The sequence below is a fragment of the Pongo pygmaeus genome, chromosome 5 (genome assembly GCF_028885625.2).
Source record: "Pongo pygmaeus isolate AG05252 chromosome 5, NHGRI_mPonPyg2-v2.0_pri, whole genome shotgun sequence".
Classification (NCBI taxonomy): Eukaryota; Metazoa; Chordata; class Mammalia; order Primates; family Hominidae; genus Pongo; species Pongo pygmaeus.
The window spans coordinates 22,603,231-22,617,963 of record NC_072378.2 but is presented as its reverse complement, the minus strand read 5'-3'; the positions used below and the strand labels follow the sequence as shown (position 1 = coordinate 22,617,963).

The following is a 14,733-nucleotide window of genomic DNA, read 5'->3' as shown; positions in this document are numbered from 1 at the left end:
ATAAAGCAACTGTCTTATTTTCATGAGTAAGGCATTGGAAGAAACAGTAGTATTACACGTGGAGACGCAGGAAAAAAAAAAAGGACCAATCCTTTCACCCTATTTTTCTACAAAGCAGTTCTTTGGCAAAGCATTGTCCCAATTCGTCATCATCCAAACATTCTAAGTTAACTTGTTTCCACTTATTCAAATCAGTGGTAGTGACTATTACAGATGAAGTGAAGGATAGAGACCTTAAGATAACAAAGGTTTCTCAAGGGTGATTCTAAAATGTCCCTGTATATTATAAATAATTGCTTTAACACAAGATGTATAAAAAATAAGAGGAGCATTCCATTTAAGAACCGATTATTTAGAAACCAAAGGAACAGGCCTGAGAAAATTTGCTTTAATCAACTGGTTTTATTTCCTAGAACTGAAATATCCTACGGTTGGTTCTCAGATCAAACTTCCGAAGCTGCAGTCAACAATTTTTCATCAGAGCCCAAGGGAGAGGGGAAGGGGTGAAAAAGACACTAGATGGAGAAAGGCATAAAGACCATTAGGAAGAGGGTGGGAGGAGACACATCTTCCTCTGTTCTATCAGTGGGCTACATACTAGACCTGTTGATGGGACCAGGTGATGGTACCTGAATGGAAAATGACACTGTGAGGAACAGCAAAGCCCTACAAGTCATAAAGCTTCAAACAGAAAGGGAGCCTTCCAGTTTATCTCAGAAATGGAACAGCAATGGGAAAGCTAGGGCCAGCGTGGAGGCGCACCTAGGGGTAGTTCTTAAAAATTTTTTTTGGAACTTCCTTTTATTAAAAAGATTTTATAAAATATGTGTCTTTTCTTCTATGCCTGAGTGATATATATGACCGTTGGGTGGCCTTCAGGCTGTGGGGAGAGAAAGCGGCAGCCAAGGATCTTCCCAGGGCATCCCATCAGTGGCCCCAGAGACCTAAATGGGGACAGATATTTCTCACGGTCCCCAACCAGGATATTGGGCAAAGTCAAGTTTTCAGATCTCATAAACAACTTGGAAACCCCCAAATGTTTTGATGAAAAATGGCAACTCCCAGAACTTTCTGGGTCAGCAAAAGGATTTGTGGGGGGGGAGCATTCCCCACATGCTGCCCCTTTTCCCTGAATGTCTGAAGCTGGCAGGTATGGCAGGCATGGACAGGAGCTCAGGAAGATGTCGCTCTCCTGCCCGCTAACTACCACAACTTGAAGACTGCCCATCCCAGGCCCTGGAAGTGCCCCCTGCTCTTTATCTGCCAGGCCTTTCACTCCTACCCATATTCCTAAGCAGAGGTCCATAATGCCTGGGGAAGCAGGAGGGGTAGAGAGGGTGTCTAGAGGTGAAAACAGCCTGCCTGAACCCCAAGTCGGAAACGGATCCAGGCAACGAGTGGGCGGGCAGGTGGGGGTGGGGTGGGGGGGCGGGTAGAGTGGGGAGAAGAGGGAGCCGGAAGCTGGGATGGTGGCCTCACTTTATCCCAGGGAGGGAACTGAGGCCCTGACTCAGATCACAGAGGCGTGGGGGCACAGAGGTGAGAGTCAGGTGGCCTGCCATCCAGGGGCCGGGAGGGCAAAGGAGCGCGGGTTGGAGGAGGACGGGCTGGGGAGAGGGAAAGGCAGTCCCAGTTTGCAGGCCGAGGCCAGATTCCCCAAGAACGGCCAGGCCGCAGCAGGAACGGGGCAGGGGCTCTTCTGGAAACGCTGGTAACTACAGGCTGTCGCGATCTCCGCCGCCCGGTGCCTCGGAATGCCACTCCTGGGAGGCCTCCTCGTCGGCGACTTCTTCCTCCCGGAGCTCCTCCTCCTCTGGCTGAGGCGGCTCGCAGGCCAGGCCGGGCTCGCTAGGGGCGCTGCCGTTCTCCACCGCCACGAGGAGCGGACTCTCCTCGTCGACGGCCGCCGCCGCCGCCGCCGCCGCCTCCGCCTCCTCCTTCTCCTCTTGGTCGGGGCCTGCCTCCTTGGGTCGTTTGGGGGCGTCCTCCGGCGGGTCCCCCGCGCTCCTCTTCAGCGACCCCTTCTCCTTCTCCTCCTCAGTGGGCTTGTCGTCGTCCGACTTCCCCAATTCGTCGCCGCCGCCATCAGCGTGGGTCGGCTTGTCCTCGTCGCCCTCGGGCTCCGGCCGAGGCCCGTCTCCGCTGCCCTTCTCTGAGGCTAATGGGCAGTCAGAGGCCTGGACCGTGGGATTGTTCTCGATCTCCCACAGCCCCTCGCTGAAGCCGCGCCTCTTGTTGGGCTTGCCGAACTTCTCCTTGCACTCCTTGTACGGGAACAGGCGTTTGGGACTCAGGAAGGCCGTTTCGTGGGTCCCGAAGAAAAACACCTGGTAGCGGTTGGGCTGGGTCATGTGCTCTATCCTCGCCGGCCAGTGGGCATAGCCCTTTAACTTGGCAAACACCAGGTCCCCGCTCTTGTACATGGGCATGCCGTAGGCCGACATAGCTGGTTCTGCGGACCCCGCCTGGGCCACACCGGAAGTAGACGCCGGAGTCTGCGCGCGCGCAGTAAGGGCGGCTGCTGGGAGGGAGTTGTTGAGCGACCTGCTCGAGGGGACGGGCGCCACCTAATGGGCGGGCAACGCTCGGGGCCCCGAGAAGATCCACTGCGAGGAGAGCATTATCTCCCGAACACGCGAAGCCCGTTGGACCCACCCTTGGACGCCATGATGTCTAGAATGCTGAAGGAAATAGCTGGGATGGCCGGGTGGCGGTTGTGCTTGTGGTGGCCTTGTGCTACTGATCAATCTCTACGGCACCTGGGCCGGATGGTTGCACAGTTTAAATAAACGGTGCCAGAGCGGCCTAGAAAGGGGGCAGTGTGACAAGAAAACACAGTGACACAATTAGTACATATTTCCATGAAACTAGTAACAGCCCAGTGCAAGCATGCAGTGTCCCTGTAGGCCCCAATCTGCTCACTACAGGAAACTGTACACCTGCGTTAGGAGCAGCTAAAGAGATGGCTGTGTCAGTGATTTCAACCCTTTTCTGATTTCCTCCGGGACTAGCACTGGAGCCTGCAGTGAGGCTCAAGAACTACGTGAAAGTCTGGTAAAGGGTTAGAGTCAGCAGCGTGGTTAGGATGTCTAAAGTCCACATTACTGGGTAACAAAAATGTCAAACATTATTATATCTTTAGGGTCACAAAAAGTACATAGGAACACCACCACCACGGCAGACATCTAAATATTTCCTACTTTCTATGGAAATGTTCACCTTGGATGCCAGACATGAAGTTTAAACTTTGTTGGTGATTGTACTGTATTCTGAAAGATGAGGCTACATGGTTGTAGCATTGAGATCATGGCACATGTTTTCAGTATCTTTCTAGAAGAGATGAAAATTGGGTTCATTATGCATAAGAATTAGGTAGAGATCTGCTCATATCGAACATGCTCTTGGTAACTAGAACTTCCTGTGAGCTACAGACTAAAAAAAGTATAATCTCAGCTGAGAAACTATTTTAAAAAGAAAATTTTCTTCAGATATAAGTCTCTTCTAAACATATGAATGAAAGTGTCAGTGCAACTGCAGTTGTTCACACAACTTTCTACATCTTTTTTGGATCCTGCTTGCTAGCTGTGAGCATGCACTCTGAAACCTACCCAAATTTATCATACCAGTACTCTTGACTATTATAACTAGACAGATGTTCCTTCCCAGTGTAACCAACAGATTAGACGAGAATTAGAGCCCTTAACCCATTTCAGTACAACTCAAATTTGTTTCCCATTTCCTGGGCTGGAACAGCCATTTTAACTCTGAATGGTTGAGACATGCTCTAGGCAAAAGGAGATACCCTCTCCCTAACAAGGTGAAATGAACATGAAGCCCTTTGATAATTCTAAAATTCTAAACAAGTTCTTTCCGCTCTTCTGTCAAGCCATTTTCTTAGAATGCCTATCTGCCCTGCTAATATCTATTACACCTTTATTAAATAAGTAACATCAACAATGCATCAACACTTCGTTTACAAATCAACATCCTGCTACAAAGATGAATCTGACAAGTTCCCTCCTCTCAATTTTGCAGGGAAAGTGCTAGAAAACTAGAAATGTTTAGTGGCTGTAGAAGAAAATAGAAAATAATAGGCAGCTATGGAGCCCATAATAGGAAGGAATTTGGAATTTCTGTAAGCGGAGATATTGCTATATGTGGCCATTTTTTTTTTCAGGTAAGTATGCTGTACCAATGCACATATCATGTATGAAGGTTGCTGAAGTAGGAAAAAAATCTAGCTAGATAGCATGTCTAGAAGAGGTATTTAGTTGTACCATCAGCTCAATCTGAAGGCAGGACCGGTTCTAAAAGCCAGCTGCTGAAGCTGAAGGTGGCAAAGGTGCCTCACTAGAAAAAGCCAACATCAATAGTTGGGTGGTTGAACTACAGCAGATGAACAAGTATGAGGGTGTGAAGGCAGGACTGGGGATCTAAGGGTTAGAGCAATAACCAACACCTATGGAAAACTGAGATAAAAAGTATAGCAGGAAGCAAAGGCAAAAAGACCTAGTAGAGAAGGATCTAGGTCTGCAAAGAGCAGTATAGATTCTATTAAGCAAAGAAGTGTTGTTCCCCAAGTAGATCTTGTGCCTCCACCCTTGCGCACTAATACAGTGTGATGCTGAAAGGCTGGCACAAAAGATGTTTACCTTTGAGGAACTTAAAATCTCATTTAAGAGATAAAGCCTGGGTGAGTTCATTACAGAACAATACAAGCTAGCCTTCAAATGCTAAATTGTGTGTTCTTAAATACCGAAAGAATTCCAGGAGAAATCAATGAGAGTGTGGTTATTAGGGCAGGCCTACGGAAGGGGTAGTAGGAGATAGAATAAAAGCAATTCTGGCATTTCTCACTTGTTTGCCAGCTTTGTAAGGCCAGGAGTTAATATAATCTTTGTGAACCTCTGCTACATGATTTCAAGATATTTAAATTAATACTCAGAATTTCTTTCAGGATTATTACAAATATTAATGGGATTATAGACATAAAGCCCAGACGATGGCTATGAAGGTCTATGATGTGCCAATAAGTGTGAAATTGACTTTTATTATGGATTAGGCTATTATTATCATTAGGCTAAATGAGGAAAAAGATATATCCAAAGGAGTAGAGAGTCATGAATAAGGGCACCGAAGAGAAGTCCCCACCAGCTGAATCACATGTTATATACAGAATTATATATCCAGCACATCTTCTGTATGAAACTGATATAAAAGTTTTTGTTACTTGGAAATATGATCTTGTAAAACAGTGTTCTCTAATTAAATTTATCACCTGATGGTAGCTTATTCTACCATTAGAAAAGGGAAAATGGGAGGAAGGTTCAGAAGAAGCAACCATTTAAATAGAGTTTCATGGACACCACTTTCACAGATACATCCTTTCTTCTATTCCTAGATTCTCAAGGATGCAATTAAGTGGAGTGATCTTGGCTTCTTTTACCTTTGAAACCAACTTGTTTTTTTTTTTTTTTTTTTTTTTTGGCCCTGATTTTTTTTTTAATTATTATTATACTTTAAGTTTTAGGGTACATGTGCACAATATGCAGGTTAGTTACATATGTATACATGTGCCATGCTGGTGTGCTGCACCCAGTAACTCGCCATTTAGCATTAGGTATATCTCCTAATGCTATCCCTCCCCCTTCCCCCCACCCCACAACAGTCCCCAGAGTGTGATGTTCCCCTTCCTGTGTCCATGTGTTCTCATTGTTCAATTCCCGTCTATGAGTGAGAACATGCGGTGTTTGGTTTTTTGTCCTTGTGATAGTTTACTGAGAATGATGATTTCCAATTTCATCCATGTCCCTACAAAGGACATGAACTCATCATTTTTTATGGCTGCATAGTATTCCATGGTGTATATGTGCCACACTTTCTTAATCCAGTCTATCATTGTTGGACATTTGGGTTGGTTCCAAGTCTTTGCTATTGTGAATAGTGCCGCAATAAACATACGTGTGCATGTGTCTTTATAGCAGCATGATTTATAGTCCTTTGGGTATATACCCAGTAATGGGATGGTTGGGTCAAATGGAATTTCTAGTTCTAGATCCCTGAGGAATCACCACACTGACTTCCACAATGGTTGAACTAGTTTACAGTCCCACCAACAGCGTAAAAGTGTTCCTATTTCTCCACATCCTCTCCAGCACCTGTTGTTTCCTGACTTTTTAATGATTGCCATTCTAACTGGTGTGAGATGGTATCTCATTGTGGTTTTGATTTGCATTTCTCTGATGGCCAGTGATGATGAGCATTTTTTCATGTGTCTTTTGGCTGCATAAATGTCTTCTTTTGAGAAGTGTCTGTTCATATCCTTCGCCCACTTTTTGATGGGGTTGTTTGTTTTTTTCTTGTAAATTTGTTGGAGTTCATTGTAGATTCTGGATATTAGCCCTTTGTCAGATGAGTAGGTTGCGAAAATGTTCTCCCATTTTGTAGGTTGCCTGTTCACTCTGATGGTAGTTTCTTTTGCTGCACAGAAGCTCTTTAGTTTAATTAGATCCCATTTGTCAATTTTGGCTTTTGTTGCCATTGCTTTTGGTGTTTTAGAATATGAAGTCCTTGCCCATGCCTATGTCCTGAATGGTAATGCCTAGGTTTTCTTCTAGGGTTTTTATGGTTTTAGGTCTAACGTTTAAGTCTTTAATCCATCTTGAATTAATTTTTGTATAAGTTGTAAGGAAGGGATCCAGTTTCAGCTTTCTACATATGGCTAGCCAGTTTTCCCAGCACCATTTATTAAATAGGGAATCCTTTCCCCATTGCTTGTTTTTCTCAGGTTTATCAAAGATCAGATAGATATGCGGCGTTATTTCTGAGGGCTCTGTTCCATTGATGTACATCTCTGTTTTGGTACCAGTGCCATGCTGTTTTGGTTACTGTAGCCTTATAGTATAGTTTGAAGTCAGGTAGCATGATGCCTCCAGCTTTGTTCTTTTGGCTTAGGATTGACTTGGCGATGTGGGCTCTTTTTTGGTTCCATATGAACTTTAAAGTAGTTTTTTCCAATTCTGTGAAGAAAGTCATTGGCAGCTTGATGGGGATGGCGTTGAATCTATAAATTACCTTGGGCAGTATGGCCATTTTCACGATATTGATTCTTCCTACCCGTGAGCATGGAATGTTCTTCCATTCGTTTGTATCCTCTTTTATTGCATTGAGCAGTGGTTTATAGTTCTCCTTGAAGACGTCCTTCACGTCCCTTGTAAGTTGGATTCCTAGGTATTTTATTCTCTTTGAAGCAATTGTGAATGGGAGTTCACTCATGATTTGGCTCTCTGTTTGTCTGTTATTGGTGTACAAGAATGCTTGTGATTTTTGTACATTGATTTTGTATCCTGAGACTTTGCTGAAGTTGCTTATCAGCTTAAGGAGATTTTGGGCTGAGACAAATGGGGTTTTCTAGATATACAATCATGTCGTCTGCAAACAGGGACAATTTGATTTCCTCTTTTCCTAATTGAATGCCCTTTATTTCCTTTTCCTGCCTAATTGCCCTGGCCAGAACTTCCAACACTATGTTGAAGAGGAGTGGCGAGAGAGGGCATCCCTGTCTTGTGCCAATTTTCAAAGGGAAGGCTTCCAGTTTTTGCCCATTCAGTATGATATTGGCTGTGGGTTTGTCATAGATAGCTCTTATTATTTTGAGATACGTCCCATCAATACCTAATTTATTGAGAGTTTTTAGCATGAAGGGTTGTTGAATTTTGTCAAAGGCCTTTTCTGCATCTATTGAGATAATCATGTGGTTTTTGTCTTTGGTTCTGTTTATATGCTGGATTACATTTGTTGATTTGCATATATTGAACCAGCCTTGCATCCCAGGGATGAAGCCCACTTGATCATGGTGGATAAGCTTTTTGATGTGCTGCTGGATTCGGTTTGCCAGTATTTTATTGAGGATTTTTGCATCAATGTTCATCAAGGATATTGGTCTAAAATTCTCTTTTTTTGTTGTGTCTCTGCCAGGCTTTGGTATCAGGATGATGCTGGCCTCATAAAATGAATTAGGGAGGATTCCCTCTTTTTCTATTGATTGGAATAGTTTCAGAAGGAATGGTACCGGTTCCTCCTTGTACCTCTGGTAGAATTCGGCTGTGAATCCATCTGGTCCTGGACTCTTTTTGGTTGGTAAGCTATTGATTATTGCCACAATTTCAGCTCCTGTTATTGGTCTATTCAGAAATTCAACTTCTTCCTGGTTTAGTCTTGGGAGAGTGTATGTGTCGAGGAATTTATCCATTTCTTCTAGATTTTCTAGTTTATTTGCGTAGAGGTGTTTGTAGTATTCTCTGATGGCAGTTTGTATTTCTGTGGGATCAGTGGTGATATCCCCTTTATCATTTTTTATTGCATCTATTTGATTCTTCTTTTTTTATTAATCTTGCTAGAGGTCTATCAATTTTGTTGATCCTTTCAAAAAACCAGCTTCTGGATTCATTAATTTTTTGAAGGGGTTTTTTTTGTCTCTATTTCCTTCAGTTCTGCTCTGATCTTAGTTATTTCTTGCCTTCTGCTAGCTTTTGAATGTGTTTGCTCTTGCTTTTCTAGTTCTTTTAATTGTGATGTTAGGGTGTCAATTTTGGATCTTTCCTGCTTTCTCTTGTGGGCATTTAGTGCTATAAATTTCCCTCTACACACTGCTTTGAATGTGTCCCAGAGATTCTGGTATTTTTTGTCTTTGTTCTCATTGGTTTCAAAGAACATCTGTATTTCTGCCTTCATTTCTTTATGTACCCAGTAGTCATTCAGGAGCAGGTTGTTCAGTTTCCATGTAGTTGAGTGGTTTTGAGTGAGTTTCTTAATCCTGAGTTCTAGTTTGATTGCACTGTGGTCTGAGAGACAGTTTGTTATAATTTCTGTTCTTTTACATTTGCTGAGGAGAGCTTTACTTCCAACTGTGTGGTCAATTTTGGAATAGGTGTGGTGTGCTGCTGAAAAAAATGTATATTCTGTTGATTTGGGGTGGAGAGTTCTGTAGATGTCTATTAGGTCTGCTTGGTGCAGAGGTGAGTTCAATTCCTGGGTATCCTTGTTAACTTTCTGTCTCATTGATCTGTCTAATGTTGACAGTGGGGTGTTAAAGTCTCCCGTTATTATTGTGTGGGAGTCTAAGTCTCTTTGTAGGTCACTCAGGACTTGCTTTATGAATCTGGGTGCTCCTGTATTGGGTGCATATATATTTAGGATAGTTAGCTCTTCTTCTTGAATTGATCCCTTTACCATTATGTAATGGCCTTCTTTGTCTCTTTTGATCTTTGTTGGTTTAAAGTCTGTTTTATCACAGACTATGATTGCAACGCCTGTCTTTTTTTGTTTTCCATTTGCTTGGTAGATCTTCCTCCATCCTTTTATTTTAAGCCTATCTGTGTCTCTGCACATGAGATGGGTTTCCTGCATACAGCACACTGATGGGTCTTAACTCTTTATCCAATTTGCCAGTCTGTGTCTTTTAATTTGAGCATTTAGTCCATTTACATTTAAAGTTAATATTGTCATGTGTGAATTTGATCCTGTCATTATGATGTTAGCTGGTTATTTTGCTCATTAGTTGATGCAGTTTCTTCCTAGTCTCGATGGTCTTTACATTTTGGCATGATTTTGCAGCGGCTGGTACCGGTTGTGCCTTTCCATGTTTAGCGCTTCCTTCAGGAGCTCTTTTAGGGCAGGCCTGGTGGTAACAAAATCTCTCAGTATTTGCTTGTCTGTAAAGTAGTTTATTTCTCCTTCACTTATGAAGCTTAGTTTGGCTGGATATGAAATTCTGGGTTGAAAATTCTTTTCTTTAAGAATGTTGAATATTGGCCCCCACTCTCTTCTGGCTTGTAGAGTTTCTGCTGAGAGATCCGCTGTTAGTCTGATGGGCTTCCCTTTGTGGGTAACCCAACCTTTCTCTCTGGCTGCCCTTAACATTTTTTCCTTCATTTCAACTTTGATGAATCTGACAATTATGTGTCTTGGAGTTGCTCTTCTCGAGGAGTATCTTTGTGGTGTTCTCTGTATTTCCTGAATCTGAATGTTGGCCTGCCTTGCTAGATTGGGGAAGTTCTCTTGGATAATATCCTTCAGAGTGTTTTCCAACTTGGTTCTATTCTCCCTGTCACTTTCAGGTACACCAATCAGACGCAGATTTGGTCTTTTCACATAGTCCCATATTTTTTGGAGGCTTTGTTCATTTCTTTTTATTCTTTTTTCTTTAAACTTCCCTTCTTGCTTCATTTCATTCATTTCATCTTCCATCACTGATACCCTTTCTTCCAGTTGGTCACATCGGCTCCTGAGGCTTCTGCATTCTTCACGTAGTTCTCGAGACTTGGCTTTCAGCTCCATCAGCTCCTTTAAACACTTCTCTGTATTGGTTATTCTAGTTATACATTCGTCTAAAGTTTTTTCAAAGTTTTGTTAAAGCTATCGTTTCTCTTGCTCAAAGTGAGGAGAGTAGAGAGGATACATTCATGATGACTTGGTTTGGTTTAGATTTAGCTAGTATATAAACAAAGTACTCATGAGCCACTGCAATGATTAATTTTCAGTAACTAGAACTCCATGAGTATAACTGTTCTAATAGGTAAGGATGTTTTAAAAATCATGTGTACCGGGAACACCTGTTTGTCAAAAGGACCTAATTTCAGCAGAAGCATTCCTATCAAACCAACAACTTAGAGTCCAAAACATATAACACTTCTCATTTCCCTTTTCTGGAAAACTAATGATAGGATTTAAAAGCTGCTTGGCAACAATTATGAAAAATGGGCAATAAAACAACATAATTATACAAGAGACAGAATAGATATCTAATTGATGTCTTCTTGTTTAGTTACTTTTAAATTCAATTAGCTTGGTGTAAACTATAATTAAAGAGAAATGTAATTGTCTTCTGTGTGCTTTTGTCTTCATTAAAAATATTAACTGCCTCTGGGTTTATGCAATAGAATGTTTATACATGGTTGGTATTTGAGATCAAGGCTTTTCTTTTTAAAACGTTCTAGCAGACATAATTGTACAGAGTAAGTCCTCCCCTCCACCACGGGTAGAAACTCCCCCACTGTTCTTTTTTAAAAATTCAAAGGATGTCTGCTACCTCTATATTTTGTCACCTCTACGTTTCATCCATATCCACTTAGCCTAGCCTTTAAAGCCTCAGGGATTTCTGCAATAGAGGCAACTGCTCAGAGTGGAAATAAATTCAGTATCAATGAGGATGTTCTAGGAGCCAAAGGGTAATTTAAGGGATGTTCCCGAGCAGCTATATCATCATCAATTTTTAAATATTTTTCATTTTTATTTTTAATTTTTGTGGGTACATAATATCATCATCAATTTGAAGTGAGTAAAATCTGTACTTGCCTTTGATAATGGACTTTGAGGAGGGAGACATGTGAGTGCAGATTTTCCAGGTGGTATATGTGTGCAATTGGGCCCCCCTTGGCCAACCATGAATGTGATGACTTGGTTTGGTTGGTGTGTAGGAAGGGGGCCTTTGGAGAGATTGGAATTGTTTGCAAAACTTCTGTTTTATTGGCCATGGAAGGAAAATCGGCACTCCAAGATTAAGAAAAGTGGCTGGTAGTGAATAATTCTATTTCATTATTCTTATTTGAGGGCTTAAAGATTCTGAAACTTATTCTTTGGGAAAAAATTTAAATAAAGTGTGCTTAAATAATACGAATACTTCACTAATTTTGCATGATGATATTTATTCAAGCCCTCCTACATGAAAATGTATGAGTTATTTATATAACTAGCAAAGTTTAAACAAATAATAGTTGTCAATGCTGGTGAGTATTCAGTAATTGGGGATTAGATGCAGATAACATCTATTTACATAATAATTACCTGATTAGATGGCCATACTCTGTAAGGTTTTTAAAGTAAAATTTAGTGACTTGGAAAATGCTTGCAATTCAAATAAAGAGACTGGATAAAATATATAGCATATGTAATTTATGCACTTATATGAAATCATGTTCCTTAAATTTAACATGTGGCTAATTCTAGGACCCATTTGAGAGAAAGGCTATTTGAAATAAACAGGACAGTGGGCGTTAAATGTGATGCTTGCGACTATCAAGTGCTTGATTACTATTAGCTCTTAAAAAGCCAGTACTTGCTCTATTTTCTTAAAGTACTTTATTTTTTTTCATTACGTGATATATGTTTTTGTTGTTCCTATTTTTGCTGTTGTTGTTTTCTACAAATTGTTTCTGGTTCAGAATTTAGCTTGTTTCTCTAATTTTATAATAGGCATATACTTTTTTCTTACTTTTTGGAGGGGCTGTGTTGTTGCATTAAAAGCACAGTTTAAAAGACCCAAGATCAACAAAGTCATGTTTACAAGGAAATATGAAACTCAGTTTTGCAATTTCAATTTTGTGCTGCTTGCTATTACATTAAGTTGTCATGTAAATGCTTAAAATGATCAAAGCTTTTAGAAAGTCATGCTCAAGTTTTTGAGGATATAACCTCAAAAACTCAATTGTCTCAATTGTCTCTTATTCTTCCAGTAGTTTTCTAGCTTTCAAAATAATTACCAAATTTTTAAACTTCAGAAATAAGTTATTTATACTATTTCCATTTAGAGAAATCATCAACAGTGTGCATGATAATGAAAAGGTGGGAATTTTTAACTAAAATCTCTAATTTTGAATTACTGAAAATGATATTTTGAAGATAAATTTTACTAATAATTTTTTTCTATTTTATTATTGGAAATCTCTTAAATTTTTAAGTAACTTTGGCTTAAGGATATAGTCATTGAGTTGCTAGTTATCTTTCTGTCTTTACCAAAAGTTTATTAAAGGTAAATGGCTTTCTCTTGTCAAACATTGTGAGGGAAAGGCTGTTTGTAGTTTTCAAAATAGTTTAGGATTGTTCTATAGTAGATAGCATGTATATTATTTGTTGAAATAAATACTTTAGGAAGTTTAGTACTTTTACATAAATTCAAAAACTCATACGTAATAGACTAGAGACCAAGTAAAAGAAAATCAGAGAAGTAGAAATGTAAAATAACTGTGCTAAATCAGCATTGAGCTCAGTGAAATCCTCAACAACCAATGCCTCTCTCTTTTAGAGTTTGTTCATTTTTCAAATGAACCAATGTTGAACACACACTTTTAAGTCCCTTAATAAGATTTTCTAAATAACACAAACAGTGACTTTCTGAACAAATATTGTAACCACTTCTCATTTTGGTCACTCTTCATGGTGAAAAAACTTCTTTCTTAGAAAAAATGTAGTATGCTTGATGCTTGTAAAACTGAAATACTGAAATAAAACATTTTGGATATAGTCTTATAGTCTTTGCTGTTCAACAATCAGACATAACTCACACTCTGTTCCTGCTTCTCAAAGTCTAACCTTAATGAGAATATATCATAATGACTAAAATTACAATAGAGCTGATAATTTTTGACTATCATTTATTAAGCATGTATTATATGTTGCAAACTTATACAAGCATTTTATATCTACTTTCCCAATTAATTCTTGAAACCCTTTGCTATATTGCCTTTGCCTTTGCTCCCCCCATTTTTTTGCCCTGCCCACTTATTCATTATAAGCATAATTCATTGAGGAAATACAGCCAACCAGAGAAGCTGGTTGAGGGAAGAATGAAGAGAGAAGAGTGAAGCAGATACAAAAAACGTAGAACTGTCAGGAGCTGTAAATTACTATAAGGATCACAAAAGAGAGGAGAAAACTGTCAATCCCTAGAGCAGCTTTCGTTTCCAAAGTTTTTTCAGTTACAGTTTGAGTTCAGTATATATACATCTTTACATTAAAAACCTTTTGTCTTAAGATGTGTGAGTGAGCCTCTGTGTCTTAGAATAAAAAGTACCAAGAAGAACAATAATGAAACTGATGATATATGATTGGCATAGGATTTATAAAGGCAAAATGATGTTAACCACACATCAAACAATGTTGATGTAGACATGAAATCTCTCCAATGTAAACATTGTAGATAAAATGTCAAATTCATTTAAAAATGATCAGCCTTTCTTTTTCTCCTAGGCTATTTATAACTGTAATCTCTAACCATGTAAGATAATTTTTTTAAGTTCATAAAGAGACATATATTCTGAGATTTTTTTACCAGTCACCATCTGGTTTCATGATAGCTGACCACGCTTTTTTCCCTTTCAGTAACAACAAAATCGGTAAAAGATTTTATTGAACAGATAAATAAAAACTGCTTACATATTAAATTGAACAATTTGATATTAATAATGAATAATGCTTTGGTCAATTATAATTTTGAAATAGTAAATTTAGTTATTTTATCTTTACTAATTTTAGTTGCTTCCCACATTTTCAATAAAACTGAAAAAAACCAAAAGAATAAAAGCATATGGCTTTTTAATATTGTGCAAGACTAATTTGGCTTTGTTCAGTTTCTCATTTTTTCTTCAGTTTGCCTTATAAGACTGCTATAAATTGACAATAAATTTTTGGCTATGTGTGTAGAAAACAGCAAAAATTGAATGAAATCTAGAATATAATGCATTCTTTAGGACACCACTTCAGGTTATACATTAACATGTGAGTGCTTATGTGCTTGATAAAGACTTAAGTGCTGTGGGAGAGACATCATGAGTATAGAATATTTTAACCAGTCGTTGTACCAAGTGGTCTGTGTTATGTCAATTCTTTATTTTTTAAAAACATTGATGATCTGCTATGTGATCTATTTTCTAATTCATTCATACTATTTTCAAATTT

General features: G+C 39.7%; 1 protein-coding gene and 1 long non-coding RNA gene across 2 annotated transcripts in view; both read right to left on the bottom strand.

Annotated features, from left to right (window-relative positions):
* Positions 1-14,733, bottom strand: part of LOC134739688 (uncharacterized) — a 242,912-nt gene that overhangs the window by 15,802 nt on the left and 212,377 nt on the right. The window lies entirely within an intron of this gene.
* On the bottom strand, positions 383-2,510 carry HDGFL1 (HDGF like 1). Its single transcript, XM_054492699.2, has one exon. The coding sequence runs from the start codon at positions 2,442-2,444 to the stop codon at positions 1,716-1,718; it is 729 nt and encodes a 242-aa protein (XP_054348674.2). The 5' UTR covers positions 2,445-2,510; the 3' UTR covers positions 383-1,715.

What these genes read in the sequence shown, in the direction of transcription:
- HDGFL1 (XM_054492699.2), bottom strand. Translation starts at nt 2,444, where the DNA reads ATGTCGGCCTACGGCATGCCCATGTACAAGAGCGGGGACCTGGTGTTT.